Raw genomic sequence first — 13,968 nt, 5'->3', positions numbered from 1 at the left:
GTTGACGTAGATATGTATGTTGTTTTTCTAATTTTTCGACATAGGTATGTATGTCGTTTTTTACATTTTTCGACATAGGTATGTATGTCGTTTTGTACATTTTTTCGACATAGGTATGTATGTCGTTTTCTCTCATTTTTCGACGTAGGTATGATTGTCATTTTTTTCATTTTTTTAACAGAGTTATGTATGTCGTTTTTTTCATTTTTTAACATAGGCATGTATGCCGTTTTTTTCATTTTTTCGATATAGGTATGCATGTCGTTTTATTCATTTTTCGACATGGGTATGTATGTAGTTTTTTCTCATTTCACGACATGGGTATATATGTCGTTCTTTTCAATTGTTTGACACAGGTATGTATCTCGTTTTTTTCCTTTTTTAAACATCGGCATGTATGTCGTTTTATTCATTTTTCGACATGGGTATGTATGTCTTTTTTTCAATTGTTTGACATAGGTATGTATGTCGTCTTTTTTCAAAATGGGTATTATCTAGACATGACTCAACACAATAAAATTCCTTAGGCTCATGTTGATGAAAGTTTATACATCAGATTAATAGTCAAGAAAACATTATTCAACATCACATTTGTGGTTCATTGCCATACTCAAACATAACCTCCAGACACTTCGGTGGGGATTGACATGCGGGAAAGGAGCCACAGGCCGGACGTGAACCTGGGCCGCCTGCGTTGAAGATTATAGCCTCCATACATGGACGTGTGCACTGCGGCATCAGCGCCCCCGAGTTTTTGGTTTTTGACTCTAAAAATGTGTCCAGCACTCTGTGAACGCTGCGTCCTTCAACGACTGAGGAAGGACAAAGAAGGAGACGTATTCCACTGATGCAGCAGATTTATCGTGCAGCGTGTGAAGCGGCTGTCACAGCGAGTGTGTGTGTCTATGAGAGGGGATGAATTATTGATGCTGTGTTCAAACAGTTCTTTGGAGATGTTATTGAGTCCTGAAAGAATGCCGTTCTCTGTGACTTACACCGCCCTTAAAAAGTTATCTGTTGTTCTCTGCGGCTGTAATGGGACGACCTGACATACTTCTCAAACAACAGGTCGGACTTTCTACTAAACAATGTTTGTGGAAGTGTGTGTACAGTCATGTCATGGATTAATAAAGCACCGATGAATACTTTCAGTGTCTTGTAACTTAAAACTATCCACACAAAGAAAACTTCTCGAATGACAAACGGATTCATCTCAGCGGTTTTAGTTTCAACTTGAAGTTCACAGTGGCTCCATTCTCCGTCTTCTCAGGTCTGCAACTTGGGCTCGACCTTCTCATTCCACTCTCACATCAAATCCCTCACTAAATCTGCCATATAAAATAAAAACATATCTCTCAATTCCAGGCATCACTACCCAACTCTTCGTGAGCCCCTGTCTGGAATACAGTCCTGTCTGGGGAGGCTCTTGACGTCCACCTGGGACTCAAAATAAAAAAATAAAATAAAATAAAAAGTATACAAAGTAGATTCGCGATGAGGAGAAAAATCTTGTTTCCTCACCGATAAACTTGTTGACACATGATGCAGTTTTTGTTCTGTTTGTCTGCAGCTGCAGAGAGTCGTCAGTTCTTCACATCGTGCAGCGTCGCTCAGTGCAGCATGCAGAGAAACTCCTGATGACAAATCATTACTGAGAGAGTCAAAGGAGCTCAAAGACAGACATGAACACAGGAAAATTAAACATGTACAGACCGCTCGGTGATTTCTGTTTGAGTACAAAAAAAGACACCACAAGTTAGAGGTGAACACATTCTGCTCTGCAGCAAACAGAGCTGATATCTATTGTTGATGCAGTTTGAAAGTCCGTCAAACATTTGTTGTGTTTTGTAATCAGACGTACACGATCATGCACCTTTGCAGGAGCAGGAGTTCTTTCCTTCAAATACAACAACTATAAGATGACTCTTTCTGAAGGTCAAATGTGTTTGGATGAAGGATGGTGTGGAGCTGTCGGACTTAAAGACCAGATGGAGGAATTTATCTCCCAAATGTTGAAACTGCAGGCGCTGGTGATGAAATGATTCAATCTCGCCCGTAGTTCACCTGCTGGGCCTCTAGAGGGCTCTGTAACTCCAGCAGACACAGACAGAGAGTCCAGCCCCGAGCTTTGATTACTGCTGTTGTCTCTTATCAAATTATACTAACCTTTAACTATTACTCACAAAGTGCTTTATAAGGACGGTGATGATGAAACAAATGTAAAAAGCTCAAAGATTAATGATCACAGCAAAGATTAATATGACAAATTCATTTCAAAGAATTTTAAAAAGTCAGGAAAGTGTGTCTTCAGAAAGGATTTTAAAAGATGGTCGTTCCTCACTCTTCCAGCTTCTCTTTGACTTCTTTTAGTCTTGTGTTTGGACCGACCAGAGTCGGCTCATGTGGTGCTTCTCTTCTCTGTACCAGGAGGAAGCTTGAACAAGGTTAAAGGGGAGGGGCACAGGTCGCGTAGTGGATACCGCACACGCCCCACATCCAGAGGCTGGAGTCCTCCTGCAGGCGGTCCAGGTTTGGATCCGACCTGCGGCTCCTCTTCCTGCATGTCGTTCCCCACTCACTCTCTCTCTCTCTCTCTCTCTCTCTCTCTCTCTCTCTCTGATTTCCAACTCTATCCACTTTCCTATTTCCAAACTAAAAGCACAAAACGCCCCAAAAATACATGTAGAACCTGAGAGAAAAATACACGACGACTAAAAAGAAACTCATTCATCAATTAGTGCTGGTGTCAACTCTCCCACACACACGCATGTCGTAGTAAATACATCATGAAGTGAACTAAAACCCTCGCCATCCGGCTCCGGCGTCATCGTCGTGTTCCCGTCTGCGTTTGTTCCAGCAGAGTCCGAGGTCGCTCAAACATCCTGAGACTGTCGATCCACGACTTCAGCACCACGGACAGCTCCTCCGATTCAGCGACACAGAGGCTGTTTGTTTTTTTATTCAGTCTTGTCTTTAATTCATTCTTTATATTTTAGCTACTTGTTCATGTTTAATGTTTAATCTCAGTCTACTGACGTTGGAGTTCTGTGAAACATACCTGGACAATAAAACGGATTCGGACTCGGATAAGGAACTGCACACTACGATGGACACAAGCGTGCTGTGGACAAGACCAGACCAATCAAGACCAGAGTGTTCAAATCAACGTGAACACAAATACAATTTGGCACCAGGAATATTAATATTACAGATTAAAAAAAAGATCTTAAACAATATATATATATTTATGAGAAAGAGGATTTTAACTCACAAAGAGGAATGTGAATTTCTAATTTCTGCGGCAGTGATTGGTTTAAAAATATGCACACGCGCAGGCTCGTCTTTTCTGGGTTTTTCATGATGCATCACAAAGCTACTTTCTAACATTTATCAACAAATTAAAGAAAGAAAATCTTTTTTTTTTTGTTTCTGTCGCCTTTCCTGTTTTTTTCATCCTGAGGTCGGGGTGTGAGAGAGTCCCTTCTCTTCATGTATGGCGCCTCGAATGATCCCACAATGCAACACTCCCCACACAGAGAGGATAAAATAACACATTGGATATAAATTCTGTTTCAAGCGGCTCAGAGTCCCTGCAGGATGATTAAAAGCCCGACTTCTCTTCAGGAACTTAAACGTCACATCATGTCTGCTGAAGAGTTTTACAGGGTTTCGTGATGTTTGGAGTCCTGGTGCATGTTGGGAATTAGGGAGATCGGCGCCCTGTGAAAGTGCAGATGGATTAAAAATAAATAAATATATATATCTGAGAAAACGGTGAAGTTTTCATCTCTAACGCTTTGTTTCATCATCCGTCCATCACGGCCGATGATGAAAGGCCGCTCGTTACGCCTGACGCTGCCAGATCTAAATTCAGCATCAGACCTCACTGAGACGGACAGCCAGAGGTTATTAGAGGGTCCGAGCACCTCACACACACACACACACACACACACCGCAGCGCTGCCTGTGATCTATGATTCATGTGCGCTCATTTAAAATAGTGTGAAATATTTAAAGTTGGCTGGGCGGCCTCAGAGGGTCGGCTGACTGACCTCTCCTCTCTTATTACTGCAGGAGGAGGAGGGGGAGGAGGAGGAGGGGGAGGAGGAGGAGAAAGGGGGAGGGGGAAGGTATTAAAAGTGAAAAAAAGAGTGGATACAGGAAAGATGGAACGATGAAGTGACGTTAACAATATGAAGAAGTGAGAGTGTCGGACTTCACGAGTCTCTCTCTCTTCGTCTCAGGTGCATTCATCATGAAGAGAGATCCACACCTGAGCCAGGTCCAATCATACGAGCACACTCTCATTGAGAAGGAGAGAGACTGCACTTTAGCCACGCCCCTCTTTCTTTTAGTTTGACGCACCTCACTCGTGCAAACACCCTCACACTTCCATGTCGTTATAATATTAGTTAAACTGACTAACCCAGATGCGTCCGTTAAGGCTCCGCCCCCTCGTCCGTCAGCACCCACAGGTGGTGTTTTCAGAGCGCAGCATGGAGCTGCACCGCCGCACAGCTGTTAATATAACGTGGTACGAAACTGAATAAAACTAAGTTTGAACTTAAACGAACTTTCTTGGTGACTTCCTGTCCCGTTCGATCCGTGGTTCGTCCAGCAGAAACCAGAACTTCCAGCAGGTACGTGTGCGTCGTGCGTCCGTTTTCAGAGCGCAGCGCCGCACAGCTGGAGGCCAGAGACAGATTCAGTCCTGACAGCACGAGGTCATACAACGAGTGTGGGATAAAACCTAAATAAGCACACACAGTGTCGTGATTTATTCTGAAAATAAACCTGATGTTTTCATGCTGTCTGACTTCCTGTCCTGCAGGCTGACGGAGCGGAGACAGTGGAAGAACACCGAACACGCATCAGGTGGAATTTAGCAGTTTGAACTTTGTCGTAAACGTGACTCCTCGACGAAACAGGAAGAAGAAAACAAAGTCAAAGAAAGCAGCTTCCTGAAAGCAGCGGGATGAAGGTGTCAACAGAAGAAATGATGCAATCTGGGAACAAATTCGAGAGAGATTTTTATTCTGAATATGGCACCTGTAAGATGGTCAAAACCGGGTTACAGTGTGTGACATGTTCCTCTGAGCGGATGAGAACCTAGCAAACTTACAAAAGAACAACCGCTATAAAAATGAAGTATGTACACACTGGGGTTTGCAGCATTATTCATGGAAAAGGAACTGAAAGAGATGTCGTCTTTTCAAAATAAAACAAAAATCAAACAGAAGCCAGGCACTCAAAGTTAGCATCAGTTAGTCGTGTGTTCTTCCTCTCTTCTGCGAGGGGAAAGAAAGGGAAATAAAACATAGAAATGTACCATAGTTTTCTCTTTTTTAATATTTTAATTTGTTTGTATTTAGAATTTATAACACTGTTAACATTGATAATAAGAGATTCCCTCTCTCCCGTATTTCGGCTACTTGGCACCAAGTTCCTCATAAAAGAATCTGTATAATTGTACAAGAAATAGTTAAAAACACAGACACAGTTTCTTCACAGGTAAATGAAGTGATTTTTCAATATTCGTCATTCTTAAACACGATGTATTTTTGACAGCAGCTGTGATTAAGGTTTTTACGTTTTTAAAATCACCAGCAAAGTTTTCATTTTTCGACATAAAACACAGAAAAACATTGAAACAGCTTGGACCGGCTGTTTGGTTTTTGTTACATGTGGGTGTATTTCCTGGTTTCGTCTGAGTTATGTGCCCCCCCCCCCCCTCCCCCCCCCCCTTTTCCCTATCATGGGGACCTGCCTTTACTTTGTGCCCCTCCCCCACCACGCGAAAACCTCCAAAAGTAGAAAACGCTAAAATCCAAAGGAGCGTGAAAAAAAAGCTCCTGAATTTAACATTCAACCGACAGACCGAGCGGCGCCGACGCACACTCCCACGAAGACGAAAAGAAATCAATCCACCGTTTGATTCCCTCACCTGCTGCTTGTTTGCTGTTGTACGCTAGTCGCAGGACAAGACATTGATTGGTCACAGAAAGCACGGGCGCTACAGATTGTTTGTTCCTGATAAGCGGGGGGAGGGGGGGGGGGGGGGACACCAGGGTCCCTGGTACCGACTCGGTCCCTTCAGCGGGCCTCCTTCACGTCCCCGTGAGGGCTCGACACGCGTCAAAAACTAAAACAGAACCAAAAAAAACAACAACACGAAAACGATGGACCGAAAAGAAAACCAACAAAAGACTGGTCACGTGAAACGCATCGGACGAACTCACTAAACATGCACTTCAGTTTTTCCAAAACACCTATAAAAATAGATTTATAGTGCGAAATATTTTTTTCTTCTTTTAATTTCTTAAGAAATCTTTAAAACCGTTTTTTTTTTTTGTGTTTTTTTTATTACGTGTCCTGAAATAGATTTTTTTTTCTCCCCCCTTGAACCACTTGTGTAACTTGATTTGAGAGAAGTTTGCGCAGGAAGTCAACAAGTTTGGTGGGAACCAATGAAATACACCCAATGCACACAAGAAGCCCCAAGGGACTCTGGGAAATGTTTCACAACTGAGGCTTTTACGGTTTTTCCAGGACTACATCTAAAAACAAAAGAAAACAGAAAACGCTACTTCAGGCTTTTTCCCTTATCTTAATTTAAACTTACATGGTGTAAATATTCATTAGTCATTTATGCAAAAGCTGGAAACTGCAATTCCCAGAATTCCTTAGCGGCGAAAACATGGCTCCATAAACCTTTGAGCTAGTTAAAGAATCTTTTTCATCTCTGAGAGAAAGGACAGCAAGATAAAGAGGTTTGTTTTAAGACTACACAACAGCGAAAAGCAACAGCAGAGAGAGAGAGAGAGAGAGAGAGAGAGAGAGAGAGGAGGATTAGAAAACAAACTAAAAAGTTCTTACAAAGACGAAAAAGGAAGCAGCGGAAAAAAAGGTGGACTCTACAAAGTTTTTTTTTTTTTTTTTTGCAAAGGCCACCGAACACGAAATTCCACAAACCTCCACTGGTTTCACTAAGACTGCAGATAGAGGGAGAGGGAGGAAGAGGCGGGCTGAGAGAGGAGGCGCGAGGCCCTTGCCATTAGTGTAGGAATCACCCAAAATAGGCCCCGCCCCCCTTCCCCTCTCGATGTGCCCCGCCCATTGCCCCTCCCCCACACTAGAGAGAGCACAGAGAAGACAAAGGACAAAAACAGCTACAGTAGCTCAGTATATACTGCATATAGTCAACACACACAGAGAGAGAAGTCGCCATGAAAGACTTTTTGACAGCCAGTGACACTAAACACATCGGTAACACGTTTTTACGGCGTAATCACACTGGGTAATAAGGATGACGGGATGGTTAAAGACGGGGCTGTCAACTTTAAAAAGTTGGATGGATGTGACGGTATTATTATTATTATTTTTTTTTATTACTTGATCTCGTCTTTTTTTTTCTCTTTGTAGCAAAAGAATGAAAGAAGAACGTACGAATGAACGAGAATCACAGTGCTCGAAAACACCAAACGGGAGAAATCTTTTCTTTTTCTTTTTTTTTTTTTTTTGGCAACGGAGGCTGGGGGAGGAAAAAACACGTAACGGAAACAACGACAAAGACAACATTGTTTAAAGGAATGTGAGTTTCTTTTCTCTTCCTCAACAAAATTCATATATATACTTTTTTTTTGTTCGTTATTGGATTTGATTGTTTTGAGAGTTTGATTGATTGAAAAATGCAAAATGTCTTTATTACAATCTCCGTGTTGATATGTGGTTTATAATCACAGGGTCCGGCGATGAGATGGAAGAGAGTGGATCGTTTAGGAAACATCTTTGTGGTGGAGGTGATTCTGGTTTAGGAAGAAGAAGACGAAGCAGGAGGAGGAGGAGGAGGAGGAGGAGGAGGAGATAAACGAAGACGAGGAACGAACAGAAAACAAAGAGCGTAAAAACAGGAAGTCGGTCGAGGTTTTCAACATTCATTTTTCAAGTTAGCGTCGCTAGCATATTAGCCTCAGTTTGACTGAGAATTAAAAGTGATTAAGTTAGAAAAAAAACAAAAAAAAACATGCAAACAAACACAACTCTACGCAGCCTAAAATTCAACCAATCACCTCCATGTTGCCGGGCAGCGCTGCCCCCTCGCGGTCCAATCAGACGCACACATGGAGGTGATCGCGCTGATTTAGAGGTTTTAAGGTTTCTTGCTGTGTTTCTGACTTTCCTGAAGGTCAGATGAGTAAAAACAAAGTTTTAAATGGTTCCCCCTCCAAAAACAAACAAGCACGGTCAGTCTGTCGACGAGCTGTGGGTCGTTAACAGCACCCATATCAGCCAGCTGAATCAGGGTTACTGGACGGTCGGTAGCACCATGAATCTGTAGATCGACAGCTGGAGATGCAGACGGCGAGATTAAAGATCAGTCGGAGTGAAAGCGAGAGAGAGAGAGAGAGAGAGAGAGAGAGAGAGAACGACAGATTGAGATGTGAGGAGATGGAAGAGGAGGTTATGTTCGGTGCGAGACCTGTAGGTAAACTCCTGGGATAAAAGAGGAAGTAGTAACATTCGAGATTTCACAGGTCATTACCCGGCTGAAATTGCTTTTTTTTTTCTTGTTGTTTTTTCTTCGTAATGCTTGATTTGTAAGTTAAGTCTGAGCTAGAGTCTTTTTTATAAAAAAAAACGGACGAAATGAAAGAAAGAAAAAAAACAGCATTAATTCTCTAAACGATTCCCTCAATCGAGAAATATCCTCAAAAACCTTTTTTCAAAAGATTATTATCTCGGAGACCTTTTTCCAGGAAAGCTCCCTCTCCTCGGTTTTAAAAACTTCTCATGTCTTGATCACATCAAGAAACTCACGGAGGAGCGCCACAAAGAGTTTGCTGTCCATTACAAATCCCTGCAGCGTCCGCGTCTTTAAATACAAACAATCGGCATCTTCATAAAGACGCAACGGAAAAAAAAACAAAAAAACAGGACAAATAATAAAAATGATCCCGTCAGGCTCCGGCATCGGAGTCCGTAGGTCATAGGAATTCTCTGTAGGCAAAAAAAAGGAATTCTTTACAATAAAGAATAGTCTGTTTTTTCTGTTCATTTGTTCACCAGAAAAAAATCTTGCTGATCGCAACGAACAGGAGCGAAGAGACAGACGGAGAGAGAGGAGACGAAGAGGATGAGGAGGAGGAGGAGAGAGAGAGAAGATAGAAAAGTGGGACATGTCTGAGGGTCATTCATGTCTATTACACAAGCTCAGTTTGCTCAGGTTCAAAGTGCTAGAGTACGTCTGTCCTTCCTCCGCTCTCACAAACACAGTGCTGTGTTAATAAAAACAAAGTAAAAAGTCTTTCCTCTCCTCCTGATCACTCTTCTACTTTCAACACAGTAATGCGGTCTCAGACATTTTGCGTTAATCCTCCTTCCTCTCCAGAGTCGTCTGTGTGGTGTGGATCCCGTTGCTGTACACCGGGAACGGCAGCGTGGAGAAAAGTCCCTCCGCCGTGGTGAAAACATTTGCTGCTGTCGGCATCTGGCCTCCCAGGGCGCCGTTGGTACCCGTGACCGCTGGCGATCCGACGAAGGGGCCGGCGGCTGCTGCTGCTGACATGTTCAACCTGTGGACGTGGTGGTAGAGCATCTCCATCGGCGTCTTCGGGTCCAGACCGAACCCGGAGCTGTCGACGAAATTCATGGCGGCGTTGGGGAGGAGGTTGCCCTGCGCCATGGCCAGTGTGACGTCTGCCGGCGCGTACCTGATGGTCCCGGTGGTGTAAACCCGTGGAGCCGTTGTGCTGGTGGAGGCCAGAGTCCCGGTGACGCGGTGCACCAACGGGAGCACCACGTTACCAGCCTGCAGACGCTGAAGCGCCTCCAGGTCGCCAGAGTACAACAGAGAGGAAGAGGAGGTCGACGAGGACGAGGAGGAGGATGACGAAGAGGAAGAAGAGGAGGAGGTGGTGGGCGTGCCTTGCTGCTTGTCCCGTGGAGAGGCGGAGAGAGGAGGAGAAAGGGGGTCGGCAGAGGAGGCGCTAGAGGGAGGAGCCAAACTTGCAGCGCTGGAAGCCGAGGACGGCGCCGAGCTTCCGTTATACGGAGGCTTCCTCACTCCTCCCGCACCTCCCTCCGTTCCTGGAGGAGTGAGGACGGAGTCGGGAATAGCTACCTGCAGTGAGCCTCCTTGGGGAGACGGGAAGGAGTCATGGCTGCCGGGCGCGGCTGGTTTGGAGGTCATGCTGTACGGGGACTCGTTTCTGGAGATCTCTCTGTTGGGGGGGTAGTTCCAGATGCTGCTGTCATTGTCGAAGTTGATCGGCTCTGCCATCTCTGTCTTGATTTTCAGGACCGACGAAGCACCTGGGCTGTTTGGGGAGGCGGCGGAGGTGAGGAGGTGGGAGGAGTTGGGGGCTTGGGAGGGGTCTACGAGCGGCGTGGTATCTCCCATGTTCACCGGGCCTGGCGACGTCGAGGAGAGACGGAGCCTCCTGCTTCGGGATCCATCCCATTTCTGCACTTTCCTCCTCTTCCGCCTCTTCTGGAGCTTTCCTCCGTCGTCACAGTTTTGTACGCCTCCATCGTCTACCTCCTCCTCCTCCTCGTCCTCGTCCTCTTCCTCCTCCTCTGAGGAAGACGTTTGAGGGTTGTGCAGCTGTACTTCCTCCCCCTCTCCATAGTGCTCGACTTTAATATGAAGCCCTCCCAGATTCCCAAGTCCTCCAATGGCCCCCAGTCCCCCTAACGCTCCCAGTCCTGCCAGTCTCCCCAGCCTTCCTCCTCCTACACTTGCCTCCTCCACTTCCTCCGCCTCCACATCCGAAGGTTCCAGGCTGTCGTCACTGTCCTGGCTCTCAGGGTTACTCGAGCTGTCTCCTTCTTCTTGACGCTTCATTTCCTGTTCCGAGGAGCAGTGTGGTTGGCCGGGCTGCTGACGCTTGCTGTCGGCCTCGGGGTCCTCGCTGCGTTCTGATTGGTGGCCTGGCTTTCCCTCAGACTTGGCGTTCTCGTTGTCTGTTGAGGAGAAAAGTTAACATTGTTTAAAATAGTCCAAGACGACTTTCAGGAGACAGACTCTAGTGGACACTGGAGGAACTGCAGCTGTAAAGTTAAACATTTTAACATAGAGCTCTATGGAGACTGACTCACTGCAGGAGACAGACTCTAGTGGACACTGGAGGAACTGCAGCTGTAACGTTGGACATTTTAACATAGAGCTCTATGGAGACTGACTCACTGCAGGAGACAGACTCTAGTGGACACTGGAGGAACTGCAGCTGTAACGTTGGACATTTTAACATAGAGCTCTATGGAGACTGACTCACTGCAGGAGACAGACTCTAGTGGACACTGGAGGAACTGCCTTTTTTTTGCACTTCTGCATTGGCTTCATTTTTCACCATCAGAGGGGGAAGTCGTGTTTTCTCATATTTGCATCTTTTGTTTTATTTGCAGTAACTTTGTATGAAATTGCACGACATGAAGAATCAGCTCTTCAGTTTGTTGGAGTAACTTTAGAGAGTCAGGTTCTGCTGGTTCTGCTGGTCATGCACAAACTGAAGTCTGTTGAAAGGATTTAATGAAGGTGACTCTTTCAAACCTTCTTCTCTGGAGATATTGAGCATTCAGTCTGAGTACTTGTGCAGCAGCCTCAGGTTCTGACCCTTTGATTTTTAGCCGACAGGTTTCCCTGTGTTGAGTTGTTGACTCGATGGTGTGTGTTCAGTATCTGTAGCTGCTGCTGTTCAGGCATGTTGGCTCTGTCCAGCCCATTACACACACACACGCACCCTGCCAGATCACACTGAGGGCAGCAGCTGCCCAGCTGGCACCGCTCAGACTCCCTGACGGCACCTGAAATGTCGGCTCCATTGTTTTGTCTGGGGAAAAGCTTGCATCTTTATTAAGAGTGCTTTCCAAGCAGAACAGGTTTATTCTCAGGATGGAATCAGAAATAGACTCTGAGGTTTGAAGTGGTACCCGGGGAGGGTTTTTGTTTGGTTTATAGACAACACTCATAAGCTCATATCAGGACAAGTCAGGTTTATAAAGTCCAGGACTTATTTCCCCCGGAGGTCTTTGTGTGTAAAGGATGGAGACGAACGTTTCTGTAACTTTATATTGAAATGGATTCTGCAAAGAGAAAAGCATCGCACACAGTCAGATTAAAGTTATCAAGTTGAACTCATATTCAGGACTTGAAGTAGCGTGTCTTAACCAATGCTGCTAAAATGTTGACATTTGGAAACTTAAAGCGACAATAAAAGTTGAAATTTCTCAAAATGCCTCTTCATGCTGTAATAAATCCTCAGGGATCAATAAAGAGCCAATAAAAGTGTGTGCATTAAAAGTTGTTGTTTTTGTCCCTGACAGGCTCCGGTTGTTATTTCGAAGTGCGAGACATCATTCCCCCCCCCCCCCAAAAAAAAACCCCTGCAGAGAGAGAGAGACATATGTGCAGGAAGAAGAAGAAGATTTTTGGCCTCTGTACGACTTCACCTAGAGACCGGACAGAGAGAGACAGTGGGGAACGGCATGAGGGAAAAGGAGCAACAGGTGGGGTTCAAACCCGGGCCGCCCGCTTGGAGGAGTCACTTTTAACTAAAATGAGTCAAAGACAAGCAAAAGCACATTTTTTAGTTTTTGGCTCCGCTCCTCGTGTCCTCTCTGTGTCTGTGCAGATTGCACCCAAACAGAACTAAGGTCAAAGGTCGGATATCTCATTTTAGATTATGTTGATCCCGAGCACCTCCGGCCTGTTGGAGCCGGGTTGAAGCTGGCCGCCGCCCGCAGCAGCTGGCGCCAGTTTACAGCCGACACGGTGCCAGACTCATTCTCCTCCAGCTAGAAGAACAGCTGGCTGCGATCCTCATCATGCCAACGCAGGCTGCAGCACTCGATAATATTATGCTCAAGGTGGAGGCCCTGTGCTGGTTTTAATTCAACTATACTGGCACCGTGTGAGCTTTGTCTTCTTCTGTATCGGCTGCTTGAGATGTTGGTGCGCATGCTAAATTAATCCTTGATTTGTATTTCTGGATGCAATTTCTGTTTTTAAGGTTTCATTTCTTCAACTGAGTGAGCGCTCACATCGTGTCATGGACGAGGGGATGTTAGGTTTGGAGTTTCTGTGGAGATGATTTTTACATGTTGGTTTAGATATATTTTCCTGGTTAAAGGACGGATGTGCATCATGTTCCACATCAATACATCATCCGGTGTGTCCTTTGTGAATGTGTGTGTGAGTCCTGACTGTCTACAGCAGGGGTGTCCAAAGTGCGGCCCGGGGGCCATTTGTGGCCCTTGAGTGGATTGTTTGTGGCCCTTGACTTCAAATTGAAGAATCAGAAGATTTTGGCCCTAGGCCTCATCAGATGGCATATTTCATTCTTTTTTTCTTTTTCATGTTAGCGAGGGAGACCTATAAAAGCCTGACTATTCTTTCCAAAAAATTAGAACACAACAGTTTCCCACTGCAATTAGTTATTGTGTATTTACATTATTTTTTGAAGAGGTCAAAATACAAAAAGTTCCTTCCAATATTTAAAACAAACAAACAAAAAAACCCTGTGGCCCGTGAGCGATTCTAACGCCACAATTTGGGCCCGCAAGAAAAAAAGTTTGGACACCCCTGATCTACAGTGAGGGAGAAGCTGGAGTCCTGCTGGCTGTGTTGTTGTCAGAGCTGTGTTTACATGGCTCCTCCCCTTCTGTATAAAAGCTGTTTGAGTCAAGAAGAAGAAGAACATACTCACTGATTATTTGGATGAAGAGTTTTTACATCATTCTGTGTCAGTTTACATGAAGCTTCCTGCATTGTTGTGTTAGCATGCTAATGTTAGCTCTCTTCAGTTGAAGAGCGCTAACATTAGCATGCTAACACATCAATGCGGGACACAGAGGTTTTAGCACGTTGCTACTTGTGGTCTGAATAGTGGCAGAGAGTTTGCTGGGTTTGTTGATTACTTCTTTTCCACACTGACCACAGATTAAAAAGTTCGAGCAGCTGCGTGCGTCGAT

At 44.9% G+C, this 13,968-nt stretch overlaps 1 protein-coding gene across 1 annotated transcript; it reads right to left on the bottom strand.

The window, feature by feature from the left end:
- Positions 1–9,276: 9,276 nt before the first annotated feature.
- Positions 9,277–11,820, bottom strand: npas3 (neuronal PAS domain protein 3; the record flags this gene model as incomplete). Its single annotated transcript, XM_079369241.1, has 2 exons — positions 9,277–10,962; positions 11,739–11,820. 2 exons carry the CDS (start codon positions 11,818–11,820, stop codon positions 9,368–9,370), a joined length of 1,677 nt encoding a protein of 558 aa, XP_079225367.1. The 3' UTR covers positions 9,277–9,367.
- Positions 11,821–13,968: the final 2,148 nt, after the last annotated feature.

Source organism: Symphodus melops, assembly GCF_947650265.1.
Source record: "Symphodus melops genome assembly, chromosome: 19".
In the NCBI taxonomy this organism is placed as follows: Eukaryota; Metazoa; Chordata; class Actinopteri; order Labriformes; family Labridae; genus Symphodus; species Symphodus melops.
The sequence above is the reverse complement of the archived record's forward strand: the minus strand, read 5'-3'. Positions and strand labels throughout refer to the sequence as shown.